Below are 22677 nucleotides of genomic sequence, written 5' to 3'. Positions count from 1 at the left end.
TACAAACTCAAAAATACATAAAAGTAAGTGTTAAAAAACGCCAACTTTATCAAAAAACAAGACTTCCTTACAAAAAACGTTTATTTGTAAGATTAGCTAGAGGAAGATTAAATTAACACAATTTTTCCCCCTTAATATTTGATTCAGAACAGCGTGAGGACCCTAACACTCAGTACTTTAATTTTGTATTTTAGGGTGAAATTCAGGGTGTTTTGTCCATAGATATACCCATTTCATGGCTACACCAAGTCAAGTCAAGTTCGCTTAGTAATAAGGAAAGTTGCTCGATAGGTGTACCATTTAAGTTACTCATAAGGTGTACAATGAAGGTGCTTTGTTCTCTGGTAAATGTAGAAACTGCGAAACTCCCTCCATAGAATCTCGTGGAATCAAATACAACTGGTAAGTTTTTTGACTTTAGGCATATTAGCTAGTCCTGTACTCTGGGCTTCAGAACACAAATCCTGATATTTGAAGATGTGCAGCCTGGCTTGAAACACATGAGGATTGCAGCAAAGTGGTGAAACACATGAAATAAAAAAAATCCTAGAACTCTTCTGGTAATATTTTTCTTTCAAATGGTTGTGAGCATGCTGAGCCTGACAAAGAGTGAGCTTACTTTCCAAGAGCGAAGCATTCCAGCTTTACAGTGGATCCTTTGGCAACGTGAACAACCTCTGGAAACTGAACTTCAATCTTTGGCTCATACTCACCCATCACACCTGAAAGAGAAATGCAAATCAGCACCAGTCTTAGTGCAAAAAAAAAAGAAATAAGTTTAACTTTTGATTTGAAAGTCAAGCTAAACAACTCAGGCAAAAAGAATGACATAAAAGCACAAGTTGTGGGTTCTGCTGTTGCTACACAGCTTCTAAAACCTTTTTTCATGTAAAGCTCTTTTTTCTATGAGCTGAAAGCAATGTTTTTCGACTTCCAACACTGAAAGACGCTCTCCTCCCAGTGCTCTGACAGAATGCTCTCCCACTGCAGAGAATGGGGAAAAAAAAGGCAAAACATAGCTTTCCAGTGGGCAACGCACTGATGTTGAATTTAAAAAAGAATAAAACAACTTTGAGAATTCATAGACAGTTTGAGCTGTAACATCCATATGAGTTTCATCTTGTTTTAGCGCTAACAGCAATGAACCAGAAAATGGGCCCAAAATATCCTCCTGGGTGTCGCCACTGTGTCTACAAAGCATTCCATTCACTGTCTCTGAAGCAGCTCTTGTAGATTACAATATTGCAGCCGTGCATGCTAAAAATCTTCGGATACAGGAGGAGACAGGAATATGGGCTCTCGTGTGTTCCATCTTTGGCAGAAACTTATTTATAAATCAAGAACAGGGGTCTAAAAATGTTTTTTTTCTTCAGCTTAAATGACATTGAGTTAAATTATATCAATGAATTTGTAATTGGGTGCACTTTCATTCCTCCTAGCTGTGCCAATTCTGGGTGCACAACACGGTATTTGAAGCCACTCTCATTCACCAGTGTAACAATAGGTTTCCCTCATTGCTGTAATTCAGGGCTGTGTTGCACAAATAGCTCTAGAGATGGAGGAAACAGGCCAATTTCATCTTGTTGATTTGGTGAGGCATGTGTTATCAGGATGGCTCTCTGAGTGACTGTGAAAGCTAATTCAGATCCTTATCACAACTGCCTCATACAGGAATGTAACCACAGCACTATCACCCATTTTAAGCAGACAGGTGGAAGTGGACCGGTAATTGTCTCATACCATAACCTTTTGTAGGGGACACCTGTTCAATGGGCCTGTCTAACCCCCCCTGCCTCCCCCTATGACCATGAGGTAGGGCTGATGTTTTGCTGCTTCACCCACTGCCTGAGTGAAAAAAAGGTATAATGACAAAAGAGGGGAAGGAAGCTGGTGAGGACAGTGTTCAGGAACTGCTTGGGGGAAAAGGATTTTTAAATGACACAGACTGAACTGATTTCTGTCTTTGGATCCAACATACACTGAAGTTGCATTTCAGAATGAATTGCCCAATAACAATTGTTAAAGGAATAGTGAAAACCAGTTAACTTTTTTCCTTACAGTAAATAACAATGACGTTTAGTTAACTACAAGCCATGTTTGCACAGAGCTGGGGCCTCTAGTTATGTGTAATAATTGTGGAGGATGTCTTTGATCTTAATTCTGTGTTAATTTGCCATGTCAAAATTCACCCAAACCAGAGGTCATATGATAATATTCGCCTCGTCCAAACAGGCAGCTCATTAATTAGGTGTTATACTTTATTATTTTTATAGAGTTTTTTTATGCTAGGATTTAGTTTTCTCCAGTCTCTTTTGTGCCTTCTCCATCTACTTTTCAAAAACACACCTTTTAACTGGCAGATTGCAGTCACTAGATTTTGGTGAAATTGAATTATAGAATATGTTATGGCAAAACAGTTTCTGATGGGCAAATAGCTTTACTGCTGCTGCTAACTGCAGCTACATTTAGCTTTAGGAGCTCATTAAGCTGTGAAGCTAGCAGTACTATACGCTGAAGCTTTGATCAATGAGTGAGTGTCAGTCGTTATGTAGCCCAGTTGCTTCGGACTGGGCTACAGGGCAGGGGGTATTCATTTGCTCATTTGCAGCATATTTCCATAGTTGTATATGTTTAGAACTTTAGAACCGATGCAGAACATTTGCTGTATTAAAAATAAAAATTTTGTCATGTACATTTTTTGTTTTGTTGTCTGTGCCCTCTAAACACAAGCTACATTTTCTAACCTAGAAATATCAACATGTCTTTATATGCTAATGTGTTATTGGGGGGGATTAAAATACAACGTTAACTACTATGCTAACAGTTTGTCATTTCCAATAACAAGGCCTCTTGGGAGTTTTTTTATGCAGCAGATCAGCTGTAATTAATTGGAAGACAAAAACTGACTTAAATGTCAAAAACTACATTTCCGGTGAAAATAACATTTAGCTTCATATATCTTGTACGGCATAACATTAAAGTAAAGAGCATTCTTCTGGGACAGAAGCTACAATTAGATTACTTGCTGACAATGACCTTTCCTCTGGAGTGCCTTGATAAGGCCAGCCTGAAGCATCAGATCCACATGTTAAAGGACATGCTGAAATTAGCAAGGAAAGAGATAATTAACCTTTGAATTCATCGGTATTCCTTAAAGCCACTCCTACTACTCTAAGTATCAACACAGTGAGTTTTTCTTTTTTTAAATCATGCTTTTTGTTTTTAGCACTGTCACATTTAACAACCATTTGGTCCCTGCACAGAGGGGAAGGAGCGCATATTTTAGTACTTATTTAAATATGATGAAAAATAGAGAGGAAAACACTACCCAAAGGCATCCTGAAAGGGCAAGAGGATGTTTTTGCTTGGACAGACATTAAAATATTGTATAATTGTGATATTTTATTATCAAACCATAACACACAAGAAAGAGATAACTGGGGCAATGCTTTTGTGGATTTATATATATATATATATTTAATGGCATGTCAACATATTTGCAAGTGGATAATTTTACTTAGTGATCAGCCACCTTCAAAAGAAAATATGAACTTAAAAAATGTGCCAATTTGTAAAATATGACAAATCATACTTCTGAAAAAATTCACCGCTAAATGAAAACCTTGGATCAGATTACTGTCAACTCAGTACAACATTTAGATTTAAATAAACAGCCAAATAGCAGGATACTCCTAGGAACACACTTATATGCTGAAGAGCCAACATTCTTGTGTGCTATGGTTAACATTTGCATGTCAGTGGGTTAGTGGAGTTATTATGTTCAAACCAGGGCTTACCATCACTGCGGAGCACGAGTGGAGTGGGTGGACCCTGGACTCGGGTCTTTGTGACGGTGTTGGTCACCACACACGTGTAGTTGCCAACATCTGAGGGCTCCACTTTGGCGATGTACAGATTCCCTGTCTCCTGTGAGATAAAGCGGCGAGTATCCTGCTTCACAAAAGTTGGGTACTCATTAAAGATCCAAGAAAATATGAGCTCTGTGGAAACATAAAAAATAGAGATTTCTCACTTTAAATTACTACATAACATGTTGTTGTTGTTTTTTTTGCATGATCAGGTCAGGAAGCAGGTTTACCGTTTTAACCCTCCTGAAGCAGCATGGTTACAAAGTTGTGTCACGCTATCATGGAAATTGGTGACAAACTAATGTTGTTTACTGATTTAAAATGACAATTTTTAATGTATTTGGGATCTGCTTGCTATACTTGGAACTTTGAAAGTTGTCTTGTGTTTGGTGGTTCCAGTTTTTTTGTTTAGTTTAGTTTCAGGCATAATGTGCCTGAGGCCATTAAGTCCAAGCCATTAGGCCCAGCCTTAATCCTTTATAAATTAGCTATGTTCTGGGGAAACCAAGACAAAGCAGCCTGGTCTTGTGGAGCAGGGTCGATCGGCTTATTTCAACCATTATGCTCCAGCCAGAGAAGTGAAAAGTAACTTTGGCCTTGTTCATGAACTGGATATGAACTCCGTTACGTGCGCCTAAAGAGCTGCATTAGCCTAAACGGAACATCAAGTTTTAGAAAGTTGAGCGTGAGGCTGTGTTACAGAAAGCTGATAGAAACACTGAAGCCTTTACTTAAGTGTTGCTACCAGTTTTCTGTAGCCAATTGATATGGACAAGATACAACATCTCTCCTTCTTAAATTAGTGTAAACTGTCAGGCTTTAGAACGCACAGCACATTATTTGCAAATAGTTGCATATTTTAACTAATCTCTTCTTAAATATTTGTTTGTGTAATCACGGCATAAGCCAACTACCCACTTTTAGAAACATTGCTTCCAGCAGTCCCTGACGTTTTGTTAACACACACTCGTGAAAAGTACCAACCCTGTTGAGAATCACTCGTGCAAGATTGTGCGAGGGAGTGGATCTAGCTTCATGCCGAGCTTGAAGCCAGACTAAAAAAAGCAACAAATAAAAACAACGACGGGTCATTTGACAACATGTACCATTTTGATAAAATCTCCCGTATTTCAAACATGTATTACTAAAATGTGTTGTTATCAGGTTAATATTTTATTTTGTGGTACAAAACAAGCAATGATCAACTGAGCACTTCCTGCTGCCATCTTTATGAAACACTCAGAACTTTGGACACAAGTTAGGAATCATATTTATTGTGCAGCAGATGGAATGTTTTTGTTCCAGCTGGGTAGATGAGTTTCTGAGTAGTCTGTCAATTTCTCTCAAGTGTCCTTCCAATTTCTTTGTATTTATATCAAGTGCTGTTCTTTCTCTGTTCTGTATGGCAAAGGATGGTTAGGTGGCCAAGAAGAAATTGTGTGAAATCGTTACTACGGAAAATGACAAAATGGTAAATGGACTGTACCTATATAGTGCTTTTCTAGTCTTCCGACCACTCAAAGCACTTTTACATTACATGTCACATTCACCCATTCGCACACTGATAGCAAAGGCCTAAGTGCCAATCTCCAATCAGATCTATGCATATTTACACCCGATGGCTATGCCTTCAAGAGCAATTGGGGGTTCAGTGTCCAAGGACAGTTCGACATGTGACTGTAGCAGTCAGGGATCGAACCCCCAACCTTCCAATTGAGACTACCACTGAGCCACAGCTGTCAGGAAGACAGGAAGTAAAGTCGTAATCATTTGTTACTGGTTATGTACCATTGAACATCTGATTTAGAGTTCATTAGGAGTAATTCATTATTCAATTGGTCGGTAGGCTCACACACAGGGGTGGAGTTAGTTTTTGTAAACATTTTGAGGTAAGCCCAAATGGGGTCTCTCCCTCTTTTTCTATCAGGACCACTGCATCTCTCAAACCATTTAGGATAAACGAATGCCTATAACTGTCAACGTTTTTTGGGGGAAATTATTGTTGCCCAGAAAAAAAAATTGTTCAGTTTAGCCTACATCCTATTTTATATCTAATTGTTCTCCAGCTGTCTTCATCATTCTAAAACTATAACACAAAAAGTTTGGATTCCTTATTTTCACCTAAAAAAGACTGAAAAAAGTCTGAAAGTTTGATTTTACAGTTTATTTTAGTTACATAACACAGTTAGTGTATGGATTTGGCTTATAAATTACCAATTGGAATAAATAATTTTGAAAGACGCTACGAAAAGCAAATATCACCAACTCACTGTTACTAGCTTTTAGCTTTACTGAAACATTGTTTCAATTGCTGCTAATGCTGCTGAACCACTTTCTGTGGATGGTGGCGAAAGTTACAAATTTGTTTTGTCCATTAGGTTAGTCCATTAGCTTGTTAGATAGGTAGGTAGCTAGTTAGCTAGCTTGCTTACTGGAAATGAATGGATGAAATATGACAAAAGACAACAACCCCCCACAATTCTCCATTGTGGTTGTTGAAGCACGTCTACGAATTGTGGTATTTCCCCAATAAAGATAAAGATGCATTGATTTTCTGCTGCCAGAGAGACTAAAGGAACTTGGAATAGAGTTCATTTAAAAACTTAAAAGATTTGGGACACTTGATAAAACATTTGGGGCTAAAGCACATGAAACCAGCTTGCTGTGCTGATGGTCACAGACATTCTATCAGGGCAACTTATGACATATTTGCACATTACAGCAACTAGTTCTCAACTGACTTATAATTATCTGCTTCCTGATGTAAAACATATCATGCCTATTACATGTTTAAAACAACAAACAAATGTCTACTTCACAGTTAGCTTTTGATACCGGTTGATACAGGATTGTTTATTTGATTCTTCTACTTTTCAAAATAAAAAAAAGGTTTTTCTTTGTTTCAAACTGTCAGAAACTTGCAGGGGCTGTCGAGACATGCTGTCACAATACTAGTTATGCAGCAAAATGTTTTGTATTTATGAAAGAGCCAACATTTACTAACATGACATCTCAACTGCTTAGACAAACCAGCTGTTGTAAGTTATCACTAACAGGAAGGTGAGCATCATGTTCTCAAGTAGCTGTCAGACTGCTAAGAATCAATAAGACAGTTCTGGAGTTTAAATGTCAGCCGTTTCCCAATGTCACATCATAGGGTTGGAGTATTTCAAAGTGAGCCAAAGAAACATTTTGAAGTCTTGAGATCGATGATTTATTTAGTGTGTTTCTCACTTTCTTTCTTTCTCAATCTCTTCTTTCAATCATTTTGCTTATATAAACCCACGATTTTCAAATCGTCACGGTGCTGTTATTAGCCAAAGATGTTCACACAAGCTCTAAATATATCTTATGAATGACTTCAGACAAGGTGTGAAACTAAGGCTAAGTAACCTCATTTGAATGCTTTTTCCACGTTTTGTTAAGAAGCCAGATCAAGACACAAGGCTTGGTTCGCACGGTTATCTGGTTCTTTAGGCTTTCAGTTTGACATCACAAGATTATTTTTAGAGAGAATAAAATAGAAAATCATTTTGTAAAGATTAGATAAATTAATGATTATTATGCAATTACTATGTGATAATAATTAATGACTAAAGGTTACTGTAGATTAAATTAAGTCATTATTGGACTCCATTAACCTGGTCAATAATCCAATGTGGTGTGAAACAGGGCTTAAATAGAAAGAAATGCTCAGCATAAGAAATGAGAACAATGAGGGGATAAATGACACAATATCATCAATGTGATATGTATAAAACCTCACTACATCATTGATGGGTACCAGTACCATATTTCAACCTCACACATACATCAGATCTAAAGATCACACAGATCTGAATCAGAAAGCGATGCAGACATGAGAAACCACATCTAACCTCATTTACAATCTGAGGTCCTTCAATTTCAAGACTTGAACATTATTTTGAAATGCAGATACAGTTTCTGCTCCATATGTAAATATGTCACATGATATTTTTTCATAATTCATGCCTCCATTTATTTTTCACATTGTTGAAGCGGAAACTTATTATTAATCGCCCTCTGTTGGTCAGACTCGTGATCCATCTTATGAGATCTACTCCAGGATGAGTTCTTCACATTATTGACGTAAAGTCATTAAATCTGTATGTGGTGTTGTAATCTGCTGCTCTGGAGTTTTGCAGTCTAACTGATAAGCATGTGCTATATTCCTGCTGAGCTTAATCAAACCCTACCACTTGTTAACGCACTAGCACATAAACAAAACAGTCTTGGAGGAGCCCTTTCCTTTGCCTCCCCTACCTGCATGACCATTTATCACAGCATGATCCCCCCAACTACCGCAGGCTCAAAGGAGCAGGTACTGTGGTGTACGGGAGGCAATGAAGGCGGCTGATCAGCACCATTTGGGGCTGGGATTTAGTGTTTGACTGCTGTGCGTGTGGAACCGAACACGGAGTGATGGCACAGCAGAGGTCCGTGGGGATGAGGACACACTTGAAGGCAGGATAAGGCATGTTGTCTGTGTTTGTTTCCTCTCCAGTGCTTTTGGACTATGGCTGCACCTGCTCTCGTTCTATGTTTAAAACCCATATGACAACATGGCACAACATGAGCTGCAGAATGCCGCAGAGGGCAAAAACATAATGAGATGCCTCACACAGCTGGCCAAACAGTCCTCACAAAAACATCGAGGGCATTGATTTTATGGGTTACAGTGCTTCCTGGTATATAAGCAGGACATCTCCAAGACAATAAAATACAGCCACCTAGTAAACAGCATACAGTTACTGCTATGGTAACACAATGTCAGTGTTATTTATATAAAGGCAACAGTATATTAGTTAAACAGTTACAGTTTTTATTAATTTTATTTTTGAAGCAGTGAATATACATCACTTTAAATTGAGCTATTTGTAAAACATAATTTTACTGAAGTCTTATGCTTCTTTGGGTCTGTCCAAAGAATAGTTGCCAAATCCAAAACATGAGCTATTGGGGCAAGGTTTTCCTGATGTGTCCCTGAAGTGTTCTTTGTGGTTTCCTTCTAGGTTAAAGATCACTTTGCATAAGTCACAATGAATTAAGCTGCTGCACTCACAAAAAGAGACTGAGGAGCATCTTCAAAGGACAGGCCTCACTGAATATTCAAAGACTGAACAAGACGTGCAAGTCAAACATGCCTGTCTCCTCCGAGAGATCACACCCAGACTGATTGTGATAATGTAAAGACGGAGCCCCAAGACAAAGCCGGTGGGCAGTTATGCCAAAGTGGGTCCATCATTCTTTATCACAGCATGGAAAGAAGACGACTTCATTATCTTAGGGCATCTGTAGATGGACACACACAGTTATGTGTGTATACTGTGAGCCAAAAGGTAACTATCATGCAAAGAGAGATTAAAAATATAACTGTAATGAACCTCGACTTCAAAGCTAAACAAACTGCCAACAGGGTGAATTAGGATACAAGCAACATTAATGATAAATACTCCAAACCTCGAGTATATTTGTCATTTGGCACATAAATTCAAAATAAAGATAGTTAAAAAGTTCACTTTTGAGGTAAAAGTACAGTGATAAACCTGTAATGTTGTCCTTTAATAAAAACGAGGAGCATATGAGAAGGAGATAGAAAAAGAAGATGAATTAAAGGAGACTACTAGTTAAATCTGTGCAGTGCTGCTTTAATGTGAGTCTGCAGTTATTCTTACATTTATTTATCAAGTTCATGTGGCGCTTACGTCTTTGCTGCCATAAAAGCTGTGAACAGTCAAATACAGACATCATTACAGGATGTATATAGGATGGATGCTACCATTCATGGCTAAATTTGAACCCAGTCAGTGCATTAAAGACAATTTGCAGAAGATGTTTCTAGAAGTATATCTAGCTTTGTAAATATGTCATTATTCATCATCATTGAGTCACAATGGAAAAGAAGAGCAGGTGTAGTCAGATTCTGCTTACAGTAAATGGAGCGTTGCAGGAAATGATTGTAACAGCTTGGACTGGCAGGCCTCGTGTAGCCTTTACTGTCAGTGATGTCAGCCAGCAGTTAAAAGAAAAACAGCCATGTTCCTTTTTCCCCCTTTTTGATGTGATGTGTAATTTCTACACAATAAAAGCTCTGGCCTGCTTCTCTTCCTTCTGCTGCAGCCAGAGAGCAGAGTCAAACACTGACACCGTCTCTGGGGGGGGGGGGGGGGGGTCTTTCCCTACAGCTGAAAGCAATACATATTCATTGAGACAGTGAGAATATTTATGACAAGCACGAACAACAAAAAAACATTTTTTTTGCCAACTAACAAAGCAGCCATCTGTCAATACAAAACGATTTCTGCAGTTTAACTGTTACTTCAGGGTGCTTTGGCATCATAATATATGATCAGCCATCGCTGCCTCATCATTTGATATTAACAATAAGGGCACACTGTGACAACAATATGCATTTTTAATCACCCAATTACAAAGCAGTGTGGGATGTGGGCATGCTGCAAAATGTACAAGTTTACAAAAAAAGAGTGCACACTTGTCCTTTCTCAGGCTGAATAATGCTGCTGTTACAGGAGTCAGTAGCAGGGTATTATATGCATGAGTAGGAGGGGTTTGTGGGTCGTGTCACACAGAATAACACAAGCTACATGGAGAGACATGCTTATGCAGCTAAACAACATGGTCACAGACTCCACGAGGAAAGTCCCAAAGTAAACTGAAAGAAAAAAACAAACCTCTCTATTTGGTCCTATTACAATCTACACATTCAGTGATTTCCAGCATCTTTGAAAAGCTGCCTCTTTGCACAGACAAAAAACAAACAAACCAAAAGAGAAACCCCTCTCAGTTAAACTACTGTCATCCCACATTGTGCTACTGAGTGCAGTACTCCCATATCTGCTCCAGGCTCCAAGAATCTTCTGTTGCACTGTTTCCTTTACAAGACCGGACAGGATGCACATGCTCTGTGCTCGCAAAGCCTCGGGTGGGAGCGAAAACAGACACAACACACACACGAGGAAGAAATCCACTCTGAGAGGAGACGCACACAAGAGACTTCTGTCTTGAGTGCCCCTTAAAGGTCTCTGCCCATTAGAAAATAGAGGTCAGCAGCATTAGGTCCACAACTAAACACAGTAATTGTGTAGTACAAAGACCGTGGCTGGGTCACTCTGACAGCCCATTAATGCACTCAGCTTTGATAAAGACAGAAAGTGACAGCCGCTCAGCTCCTCTTGCTGCCGCTGATCCACAGTGACAGACAGGAGGAGAACCGGACTGGACTGCACATTTGGGAGAAACACATATTATGGAGGCGGCTGGGTTTCGAAAATGCAACTCATGCTGTAACCAGGTTGAGTTAATCCATTCCCCTTCCTTGGACTCTGCAGATAGTAATTACCATATATTTCTGGCATGCTCTGACATTGGCCTGTCGGATGGAGAGTAAGTATATGGATGCAGCAGCCTGCTCCGCCTTTGTGCTCGGCTGTGGACAGGCAGGGTGTGTCATGCCTGATCTGCACTCAGGCTCTCCTCCCTGCCTCCACGCTGCTGACTGTAAGAGCAGGTAGGGTTACCGGTCTAATAAGAAGACATACAGATGAAGCAAAAACTGTTAAAGTTAAACTTGTGCTATATGAACTGATACATGTTTTTAGAGGTCAGAGCCTCAACTATTTCTGTTTCATTTAAAGATGATCTTATTGTTTAAATGTTCAATACAGAAACATTTAAAAATACAGTTTTGGTTGATAGGTCTAGTCAGACAGTTTGATATTTTTTTAGAAGCTCATGATTTTCCTACAAAACACAAAAGCAATTAAAATTCCCTTAAAAACGTAAAATTGATTAAACCAAAAACCAAAACCTGAGGTTATAAATGTGTAATATGTCATACTATCATTTAGGCTCACTCAACATTATTACACTACTGACCAAACTTTTCATTTAAACTATATGGATTACTTTCTTAGGAAAAATCTGAGCACATGTTAAGGTTAAACATATAATTTCCACTCGCACAATGTTCTGCAGGCTGTGACCCACTCGCCAAGAGCCGTTTCAGGTTCAACGTACTGACTGGGGAAGAAAGAGTCAAGGTCTGCACTCACACTCCCATTTATGCCTGCCTCTGGATGATACATTATAAACCCTGAACAAATCAATTTAATCCAAATGTATTGTAAGGGCTGAGTCATATCCTAAAGGTCGCAATCTTTTGTGATTATGTGAATGAATGAAATAAGAATAAATAAAATAATAGTTTTAGATGGTTGGAATTACAAAAAATAAATGTACAATTTATTTTTATACATTCAGGTGTCATAATTATTAAAATTCGAGAACCTTGGAGCTTTAAAAACAATCATTACTGGTACTTAAACTGTCAATATCCTCCACCTACTGTTACTTACTTTAATATAGCTCTATATCTCAAGGAACACAACACACGCATGTACCACTGGGGAAGGCTATGACAATAACTTCTGTTCCCTTAAGAAGAGCTCTAAGATTGCAACATGCTCTCTGATGCAGCTTGAGCACTGGCTGCGGCTTGCATCAGTCTTTCAACAGGTAGAGCTGAGCGCATTGGGAGGTATAGGACAACATGAATCCTCAATGGTCCTGCACACATGAGACAGTCAGCTTCAGTGAAACCGTGGCGCTGTTCCGCTGCAGGTCAAACAAAGAATGTTTTTTTTTTATCGGGAAGAAAAATGGAGAAAAAAAAACATCAAAGTAACGCAGCAAAAACAGAGATCTTCTCTTTTCAGAGTGAAGGCCGAGCAACTACATTACCCACAATACAATGCACCAACACCAACTCGAGTCAGAGAGTTTTGCATTTGGAAAACAAGTATACTGAAAATTATAAAATTGAAATCACCATTCCCTTTGTTATTGCATGAAAGAACAACAACCAAGCATTCACAATATGATGTTACGTTCAAAGCTGCACAGAGTAAAAGTGGTAAAGAATGCCACTAAATGAGCATAACACTTTGCAACAGCAGATGCAATAATATTGCTGTAAAGGCTATCCAGCAGTGAGGTGCTACTGATTCAACTTAAAACTGCAGTCCAGCGTTCTGCGAAGCAAGCTGGGTGCTTTGGTCGGAGCTGTCATGTTTTCGACAATTGTTATTTTCCCCTTGCACAGCAGGTGACAGCGCATTTCTTCTGGGATGAATTCTCCAGGGGCAGCGAGAGATTTGTGTTTATGTAGCAGCAGCAGGGAGCCCGAGGACATGACGTATGACTGCAGGCCAGCAGAGAGGATGTAGGTGCTTACACACTGTAAACAATAAAGAAAGGGAACAGGAAGGTCTGAATTGAGTTCTTTACACATACTGTACACATGTACAGTTTGCTCCTTCTCTTTCAGACTCTCACGCCTCACGCAGACTACACACACTTCAAATGCAACAATAACAACAGCTATGTACTGTAAACTTTAAGGGGCTTAAAGGGAGATTTGGAAGGCATGTCACTCAGACACGTCTTCTGGGAAACATGTGCCAGCTACACTCAGACTCGTCCATGACCTTTTCATACGTGATTAGAAACTCCAATCAACTCACAGTGTCAACGCCTGGAAATTCACTCTATCCCATTTCATGCTGCAGTCATGTTGTTGGCTCCTTGTCACTGCAGTTTCACTTCACTGTAAGGTAGCCCAGCCATATTATGTCAAAACTGTTAGGCTTTGGAGAAAAGACTCAGTGAGTTCAGCACGGATGCAGTGACAGTAACATGTGATATTATTTCAGAGAGCTGAAGAGCCCCAGACACATGAAGAGGGGAAACATGACTGAATATGGGATTGTGAAAGGCGATTACTCATGGAGATTGTGAAATGTGTCGTCTGCTAATCAGATTAAGAGCTGAATAATCCCTGATGAAAAACAGAGAAAGTACTTAATATGAGTCATATACAGTATCATCAACAGCACTGGAGTAAACATGTCCTTCGTCATAGTGTAAGGAAAGGTTTGTTTAATCCATGATGTTAGCTTCATCTCTCAGTGACTCCAAAAGCAAAAGGATAGTGGATATTTGGTATGGAAAATCAAAATTCACTGGATATTCAAGTGTCCTTTATTATTTAAACACAGTTGTCAGCCACGGACAACACACAATAATGTTGCCCTGTTCCCTTTTAATCATTTTGAGTTGAATGTCAAAAAATAAAAAGAGAGTAGATACCAACGTCTCTAGCATTTGTTTGGAAATTGAATTCATAATATCAGAAAGCGTAATCTTACAAAGTGAAAACAACATCTGGGTTTTTCTTCATGAACTTGGTATACTGAAGCCCAATTTAAGGCACCAGCAGCACCCATATGGAGATTTGCACCACTTCTGAGTCACTGCCACAGCCATGCCACCAGTTCTTACTCGTGTTTCCTGTGTTTTCTCTTCCCTCGGTCTCCTTTGTCTGTCTCTGTGTGTCTGTGAGTTGGGCATGGTGTTGCTGTCACTCTCCAAGCTTCCAGATCCCTGCACATCTACTATCAATAGACTCATCATCTCACAGTATTACTACAAGGGCTCTTCACTCATCCATCGCGAGATCAATGTTTCAGTCGTTGTGGTAGATCAAGACTCAGGCCCCTTGACTTATTCAGGCTTATTCTCTCGTGTGTCTTCTGTTTAGTCACTAAGATTGACTCAATGTGCCACAAGATCACTACACCTGCCTGACTGATCTTTTTCTAGCCTGTTGCTCAGTTGTCCAATCAGCTCGTTTACTAGCTTCCAAGCTAGCTCCAACAGCCAATCTCCCATACTGCCTTCATTCCTGCTCATCTATGCTTCACCAGCCATAAGCTTCCCTCTATCTGCCTTCGCCTGCCAGCTAACCCACTTGAAACTTTGCCAATAACCCTTTTTCATCCATTCTAACTCCTCTGTATTTAGGTCTCTCATGTTGATTGGAACATTCAGTTAAATATGGCTTTTTATAATTATTATTATAATAATCCAGTACAATACCATAAAAATACATGTTAACAAGATAATTCAGAACCCTCAAAATCCAGATGACTCATAGGAAAGAGCTTAAAAAAGTCCTGGTTGCTCCACAGCCATGTTCACAAAAAATTTAGTGCTGGAATGCTGCTGATATGGACTACTGGCAGGGCTGCTCTGTAAACTCCCGTAACTGGCAAGCTAATTACTAACTAACTAGCCAGGCTTGAACATGGTTAAGCTTGTCAGTAACAACAACCTTCAAATTAAGCAGGACTTAATTTGGACTCAGAAGCTGTGGAATCAGTTTATTCACAAAGTTCCCGCTCAGATGTCTTTGTATCAGCTACTTCTGTCTCATGTCCACAAGCTTTGCATCTTTTGCAGCATTTCATACCAAAGACTGTATAAAAAGATGGACGACATGACAGCTCCCTAAAAGTGAAGCCAAAACATTTTGAGCGCCCGCTGCCGACTGTCTGCAGTATAGGTCATAAAGCCCACCTCCCCCATGTGAACAGATGGGACATCTAATCAATCTGAGTACACGTCAAATAATAATAATCTTTCTCAAACATGGTTTCTGTCATTATAGTTAGTTCTTATCGTGCTGATTTATGTCCAAGTGTTCATTTTTCTGACAAGTTTATTTTTAATTAGTTCTTTGATGCTGTAAAAAGGATGATTGACAGCTCTGTTGACAAATCAGGCTCCGGCAGCTGTTCTGTTCTGGATTAGCAGAGTAGAGGAGGGACGGCGAGAGGAAACGTAACTGAAACAATCACTACAGTCATTGAAGTTCCCATATCTGTAAATGTCCACTTCAGACCAACACAAGAAGCTCTTCTGCTGTTAAATCCGCCGGCATGTGTGATCCTTGCTGTTTTTTTCCGGTAATTTAAGTGTGTTTTCTGGTTAGTGGAAGTGGCTACGGCGCCTCCACCCGCCGATCTCTATTGTGCAACTCTGGCTCCAAATGACGTCACCATCGCAAGATAGCAGCGCCTATCACAGTGGCTACTTTGGCATTAATTTCGCACAATGAGAGCAGATAGAGACACCTTGTCCATCTATATATAAAGTCATTGTTTCATACAGATGAGTAAAACTAAAAGTAGATACTTCATCACAGCTAAGAAGGTATGATAGTGTTTTGGACTCTCCAGCTCTTAAATGCTTCAAAGTTGTCTTTTTAAGTGTGACTCAAATGCTATGGCCTCCAAAGTAACTAGGGATGCACGATTTGGATTGGATTTTTTGCCGATATTCGATATGCCGATATTTTCTAACCCTTCAACTGATTTCAATACCAATATATCAGGCACACGTTTTTTTCCACTTAATTGCAGAGAACATCAAGTCTCCCCTGTAGTGGAATTGATATCATGCCTATTTTATTTGTCGTGGCCCACTGGCAGATGCAGAAATAACATAATACAGCGCTTGTACACATTCATTGGGCAATATAAGAAAAGTACTTAAACTTAGGTTAAGTACATGCCATATTTATTTGTATGTAACATTTTCTTTTGTTTTATAGGGAATCATCGAGCATTTAGGCATAATGAAAGCGTTGTTTTATCAGCAGAAAATATTGGCACAAAAATGACATATCTGCCATTGCCGATATGTCATATTCAAAACAATATCTGCAGATACAGATAATGTGCCGATAATATCGTGCATCCCTAAAAGTAACCATACTAAGCTTAACACATGGGAGATTTTTGAGGGATAGACTAGTGGACATTTGTGTAATCCTGGCTGTAACATACAATATGAAAACCTTAAATAATATGAACTTAATCCATCATTCTTCAGACAGAGAAATGTTTTACCTATACAGCTGCTGACAGAAATGTGAGTAGAAACACTGTCTGAAAAGAAAGAAATGTGCCAAAATCTTTTTCTGTATCTCATTTCATTTGATGTTTTAATGTTATTTTTGATTATTTTTGCTTTGTTATTGATAATGCTAATTTAACAGCAGTGGGATATGTGTTACATAATTTAGCGGTACTGCATGAAAAAAGTGATGGCTACATGCAGTTGAGAAACACTATCGAGAAGCAATGAATTATTAAAAAATGTGGAGCACTCATTTACCTCCTGTACAGAACCCCCCCCCCCCCCCCCCCCCCCCCGAAAATTAAGTTGCATTAATGATATGTATTCTACATCAGTATTTATCTTTTTTTAATTTTCATGTGTCAGCAACAATCTGTTGTAGCTGCCCAACAGTGAGTTCATTAAATGTTACTATTAATATAAGAGGTTCTACACATCACCCGAATAGTAGTTAACGCATAGATATAGCAGCTTTGACCTACCTAAAGATACACACAAGCACGTTTACTTAACAAACACTTGTGCACACTATATGATGTGGAGCAGCAGATGTGAGCAGCACACTAACACTCCTGTACTACCATATTCCCTTGAAATTTCCCTTTCTATCACCATCCATACCCGTTTCCCACACTCTCTTTGAAGTCCAAACGCCTCTTTCTGCATGGACGAGCCCATCCTGCATACAGTGGGCAGGACAGCTGTCTGCCATGCATAATGCGTCCTCTGAGAGCCCCCCCTGGCAGGTGGAAACCCACCAGAGCCTTGGGCAAACACTGAGGGTCCCACCACTACGGGAAGATGTGCAAACATATGGTGCTGAATAGAGATGTGCAGAGGTTTTCCTCGAATGTGCCTCCCACATGCAGAATTTGATTAAAATGCAATGAGGTCCTTGTGAGTGAGGGAAGGTGGCTGAGGTGGTCTGACAGTAATTATTGTCTTGTTATTGGTTGTCAGACTACTGATGCTGCGAGGAGATATAGCTCCTCTATGTCAGAGGACCGTCATGAAATATTTTTGCAGACGAATGAATATATGAAACGTTTTCTCCAAATCTAAGCATGCAATGGGGCACTTTAAACACTGAATATGTATCATCATGTTTTTTTCATGCTGTATTTTCTCATACATAGTTTCGTATTCAGGGTTTTGGGGCAGGGTTGCTTTGCTTATACCTCCTCAAAGCAACCTGATGCAACATGAAACTGTCCAATATTCCCTCTATTCAGAAGCAGGGAATTGCCTTTGGATTGGAACCTTGTAATGGCCGTCATCCACATCAGGCCGGTGTCACCGACACAAACAAACTTAACAACACAAACTTTCACATTTATTTTCATCAATTGAAAATTGTAAGTCTCCTCCACAGATCAAATAGCCTTCAGAATCAAGAAAAATACATTTCATGAATATAAATAGTTTTCCATTATCATCACTTTTCATCCCCATTTAGGTGGATGGAGAAACTGACAGCTTTTTGTATTTCCTCACATTCTGGGCACATTCTCTCTAATCATGATAATGTAGCTGGCCTTTTCATTGTAAGGCATCTTGTTACAGTGAGTTTATGTGAAAACATGCATCAGTGCATCACTTCTGACAGGCTAAATAGATTTTCGATGAAATAAAACAACTGAGCTCCTGAATTCTTGCCTCTGGTACAGAATGAAAAAACATCCCATTTTCAAGAACATACTGAATCATCAGTCATGAAGTCATAGCTGACCATTTTGCAAAAAATGATAGTCAGTGTTAGAAATGTAATTGTAATAATTTTATTTGTCTTTCATTTATTTCTGTAGCACATCATCTACATTAACTGGTAAAATCGAATTTATCTCCAAATGAAATGCAGAAAAGTCTTAAAGAGATTTATCTCATAAAATAATTAACTAATCTTACTGTATTCAGATGAAATCAATGGCTCAGCGGGATATATATCATTTAATATAGTAGATATATCAATATATTAGCAAATATATCAAATTGAACAGCATCCATTTAAAACGTCAGCAAAGTGATCATTTACAGCAGGAAGGGGTCAAAATAAACTACAGTGCATGGCTGTGAGTGATGGATTCAGGCATCAATTCCCCTTTGAAATAGTTTTTCGTCAACAATGAAGAAAGATAATATGATTTTATCAAGAATACTGCCAGTAGGGCAGTGTGATTAATCAAATTTAATTTAAGTTAGGATGGTGGCTTCCAATGTTTATGAGAACCAGAAATCAAGAAAAACAATTATTGTCCCACTCTCCTTTTTACCTTAATGCAGGGATTCCCAAAGTGTGGTGCATGCACCCCTTGGGGTGTTCATGCTACCTCTAGGGTGTGCGCTTGAGGAAAAATGTAATTGCGGTGTAATGGTGTATTAATTACACCAAGTGGGATTTTTCACTTGAAAATCCTCTCATGGATCCGCTTTTTGTCCATGGGATCAGTTTCTGAGCCTATGCATGTTTCAATTTTTCTTTACTTGGTGGGTCGTGTTTAACTCTATTGCAGTTTGATTCAAATTAGACTACTGATTTCAATAACCGTTACGTATGTTTGGTAATTGTAATTTAAACTTGATTCAATTTGTCTTAAATGCGGCTGAAAATATCAGAGCATTTCCCCCATCGTCTCTCATGATGGGCCTATCTGCCTGTGCGTTTCTCCTCCTCCTCACTCATCTTCTTTGCTCTTTAAGAGTGAGGATTTGTGCGTAAGTTTGTTGCAGTGTAGTTTGAGTTTCGAATGTAAGAGCGCATTGTTGTGATCTGTTGAATATTTTGAATATCTTGATTATTTGTACAGAATTAAACTTTTAATGCACCTATAAATAGGCTATGTTGGGGGTACATCAACTAGGTTGGGATTTTGAAGGGGGTGCGTTGCATAAATGGTTTGGGAACCGTTGCCATAATGCACTCTTGCTGCTTTCTAAAAGCCCAAAATGCATTGAAATCAGACAGACAGTAGAGAGCAGATAGCAAAACTATATGCTTGTCCTCCTCCTATATTGTTTCCTTGTGTGATGGAGCCACGTATCAGCTTATTATAAATTCCACCAGGGACAGGGCAAAGAGTTAAATTACAATACAATAAACTGAAATTAAGGTAGTACTGAGGTAGATTGACTAATCACTGACAATATCTTGTTACATGTAGTAGCCTACCATTCACAACCACTTGATTGCTTTTACTGAGTGAGGCATCAACAATTATAATCCAGTTCAGGAAGTCAAAGAGTTATTTAATATATTACATGCAACTCATTTCTTCTCCAAGCCAATTTAATCTACATTTAAATATGAGACTTCAATTTGAGGGTTAATGACAGAACTTTCTGGTCCCCTGAAATGTGAAGCGGAATTTGAAAGTAATCACTGTGGTTTCAGCGTGATACTGAAGAAACTCATCTAAGCTGCCAGATAACCGGCAGCAGTGTTTTCACGATACCAGCACTTTGACTCTGATACCAATACCAAGTATAACAGAAAGATAATCAATACCAAACATAAAACTTGAAACTGTGATTTTTTAATTTCACGGTAAAAATAAAACTAAAATGACCCAAATAACTGAAGCTTAAAACAGTAAGTCTTGGCATTCACATTTGCTTACGTGGTTGTCTTGCTATCTACAATACCCTGGGGTAGGGTTTTGGACTCCTTGGATATGTCTTGGTGTGTTTCACTGAGGTGCTTGCAAGGGTTTGAGGTGTTGCACGACGCTTTGTGTTATTACCCTGTGCATAAAGGCTTCATTTTATCTGTGGGGTCGCCATCAGCCTCAGCCCTGTTAGCAAATTAGTCCCACAGCAGACTTAGTAGTCTGTTTTGTTAATTAGTGCAGAACCAATTTTAATACTAAAAAAACCTGTCAAAAAAGTACCAAAATTTGCAAGCAAGAGCAAGACCAAAACATGTCTGGTCAACTAAGAAAACCAGTAATGGCGAGGTCTTGCAGATTGGTGCCTGCAGCTTGATAGTTTCAGATGTTGCCAATATGAATACTCTGGTGCTCCCACCAGCAGCTTGGCTGACAATTATTTGTGTTTATGTCTGTGTGCATGTGTATCTCTGTTTAGTGCCAACACCCTGGCCAGGATAAGTAGGGGAGCCTGTTTAATCTTTATCTGGTGTCTGTTGTGCCTTATTTCATCCTGTCTGGAGAGTGAATGTATACATATAACTGGAACTGATCATATAGCTGTGTGTTTAGTTTGTAACAGTATGTACTGACGGGTAAAGGTTTTATTTTGGTGAATGTCAAGGTTGCTCTTCCTGTAGGTTTCTCATTAAAGGGCTGGGTCTGATACAGGAAGGCAAATAAGCCTAAACAAAGCACACCATTACATGTCAGACCAGCCATTATAAACTGAAGATGCATCAACTCACTCTGTGTTTGCTGCATCTGCTTAATGAAAGACAGACCATTATAGGAACCAAGTGACTGGTTACGTTATCCAGCCGAAAGACATGGTGAAGTCAATTACACCTGGGAGATGTAACTCACGAAAATGGACTTCTAACTGACAGCTTGTATTGGCTCTGTATATTAGTGGGGAGACAAGTGTCTTGAGGGGGCTTTTCATGTGCCTGATGATGCCTGACATGTTGGAATTATTTCCCCATTGGTCTTAAAAACCAAACCTTAATTGGATTACTTCAGGACAAATTGGCAGATATGAAAAAGCAAGCAAAGCAACTGTGTCAGAGCTCAGAGAACAATCAACTACAGATGTGTGGGCTGAACTTTTTGCAAATAAATCTCAAATTTCAGATTGCCAACAAGCTGCCAAACCTTCACCAGGGAAACACACCCAAAAGGATACAAGCTCAGAACAATTACAATCAATTCCAGGCAAGCAGCATCATAACTACAGCAGACCTGAGCATGATTCAGTGATATCTGTAAGTGAACGTAATCCAAGCAGCTGTTGCATTCAGCAGTTCCAGTAAGAAAAGTGAAGAAGCTACAAAATGACACATCTGCTGCAATTAGACAAAAAAAGGAAAACAGTGGAGAAAACTGAGTTTAATCTTATAAAGCCAGCTTCATTCATCCCACATTCCACTCCCAATTAATGCCACATGTTCTTCAATGTCGAGTGTGTAGCCTCAAAAAACACCAACACCACAATATGCCATTATTACACTTTACCAATAAAAAATAATCTGTTAATTAGTAAGTTTAAGAGGTTCTTGTAGGCATATTTCCAAAACCAAATTGATTAAAAATGTATTCTTTATCCTTGTGTTGATTGTTTCATTATCTGTTGCTAAATGCAAATGTATATATGTTTCTGTATCAAAGTCTCTCTTTCAACAGTCTGTCAGAACTATATATTGTGCCCACGTGCAGTATATGTTATATATGGTTACTGTTTAGTATTTCGTACACATGAGATTACTAATTTTCTAATCTAACTCAAGGCAAGGGAGCAAATTAGCATAGATTTTTACCATTTTGTGCCTTTAGCTTTAGTACGATACCTGATGAATAATAGGGCAACATAATAGTTTAGCTGACATTGAAATGAGGCAGAAAAAAGGCTCTAATCAAAGCAGGCTCAGCTGTAAGCTCCTGATAGCAGGCCCGTAGCACTTTATATGTCCCAACCACTTGGTGACATCTAAGCAATGCAAGCTCCATAAGGTGTTGATCACCGAGTCAAAGGTGCCATTGGAACAGCTGGAACACACACAGCTGCCAAACCAGCAACAGCTCAAACAAATCAATCTAAAAACATTTCCAACATTAGGATCTTATTCCCTTTTATTTTGAAATCATGTACTGAAAATAGGAATGCTGAGTTTTACCTCCAGAATGCGGAGGAGGGCCGCACAGCAGAACCACTCCTTGACCTTCACGGACTGATACAGAGCTTCTTTTGTGAGTCTTGAAGTTTTCCAAGTCTGAAAAAAAAGAAAAGGGCATTAGTCAAAGTCAGAGGCTGATACATTTTATCCTAAAACACATGATAGTGCTCTCATGAACAAATGATTGTTTTT

At 39.0% G+C, this 22677-nt stretch overlaps 1 protein-coding gene across 1 annotated transcript in view; it reads right to left on the bottom strand.

The window, feature by feature from the left end:
* Positions 1 to 22677, bottom strand: part of cntn4 (contactin 4) — a 142375-nt gene that overhangs the window by 53364 nt on the left and 66334 nt on the right. The window contains exons 4-6 of the mRNA XM_069677545.1: positions 22486 to 22581; positions 3798 to 4001; positions 620 to 722 (exon numbers count right to left, since the gene is read on the bottom strand). Of these exons, the coding sequence (XP_069533646.1) occupies positions 620 to 722; positions 3798 to 4001; positions 22486 to 22581 (403 nt within the window). The remainder of the gene's footprint in view (positions 1 to 619; positions 723 to 3797; positions 4002 to 22485; positions 22582 to 22677) is intronic.

This window comes from Semicossyphus pulcher, unplaced genomic scaffold (genome assembly GCF_022749685.1).
Source record: "Semicossyphus pulcher isolate SPU_LCO1_2020_fin unplaced genomic scaffold, fSemPul1.0.p SCAF_3, whole genome shotgun sequence".
In the NCBI taxonomy this organism is placed as follows: domain Eukaryota; kingdom Metazoa; phylum Chordata; class Actinopteri; order Labriformes; family Labridae; genus Semicossyphus; species Semicossyphus pulcher.
Note: the sequence above shows the minus strand (reverse complement) of the source record. Positions and strands in the feature narration are given on the sequence as shown.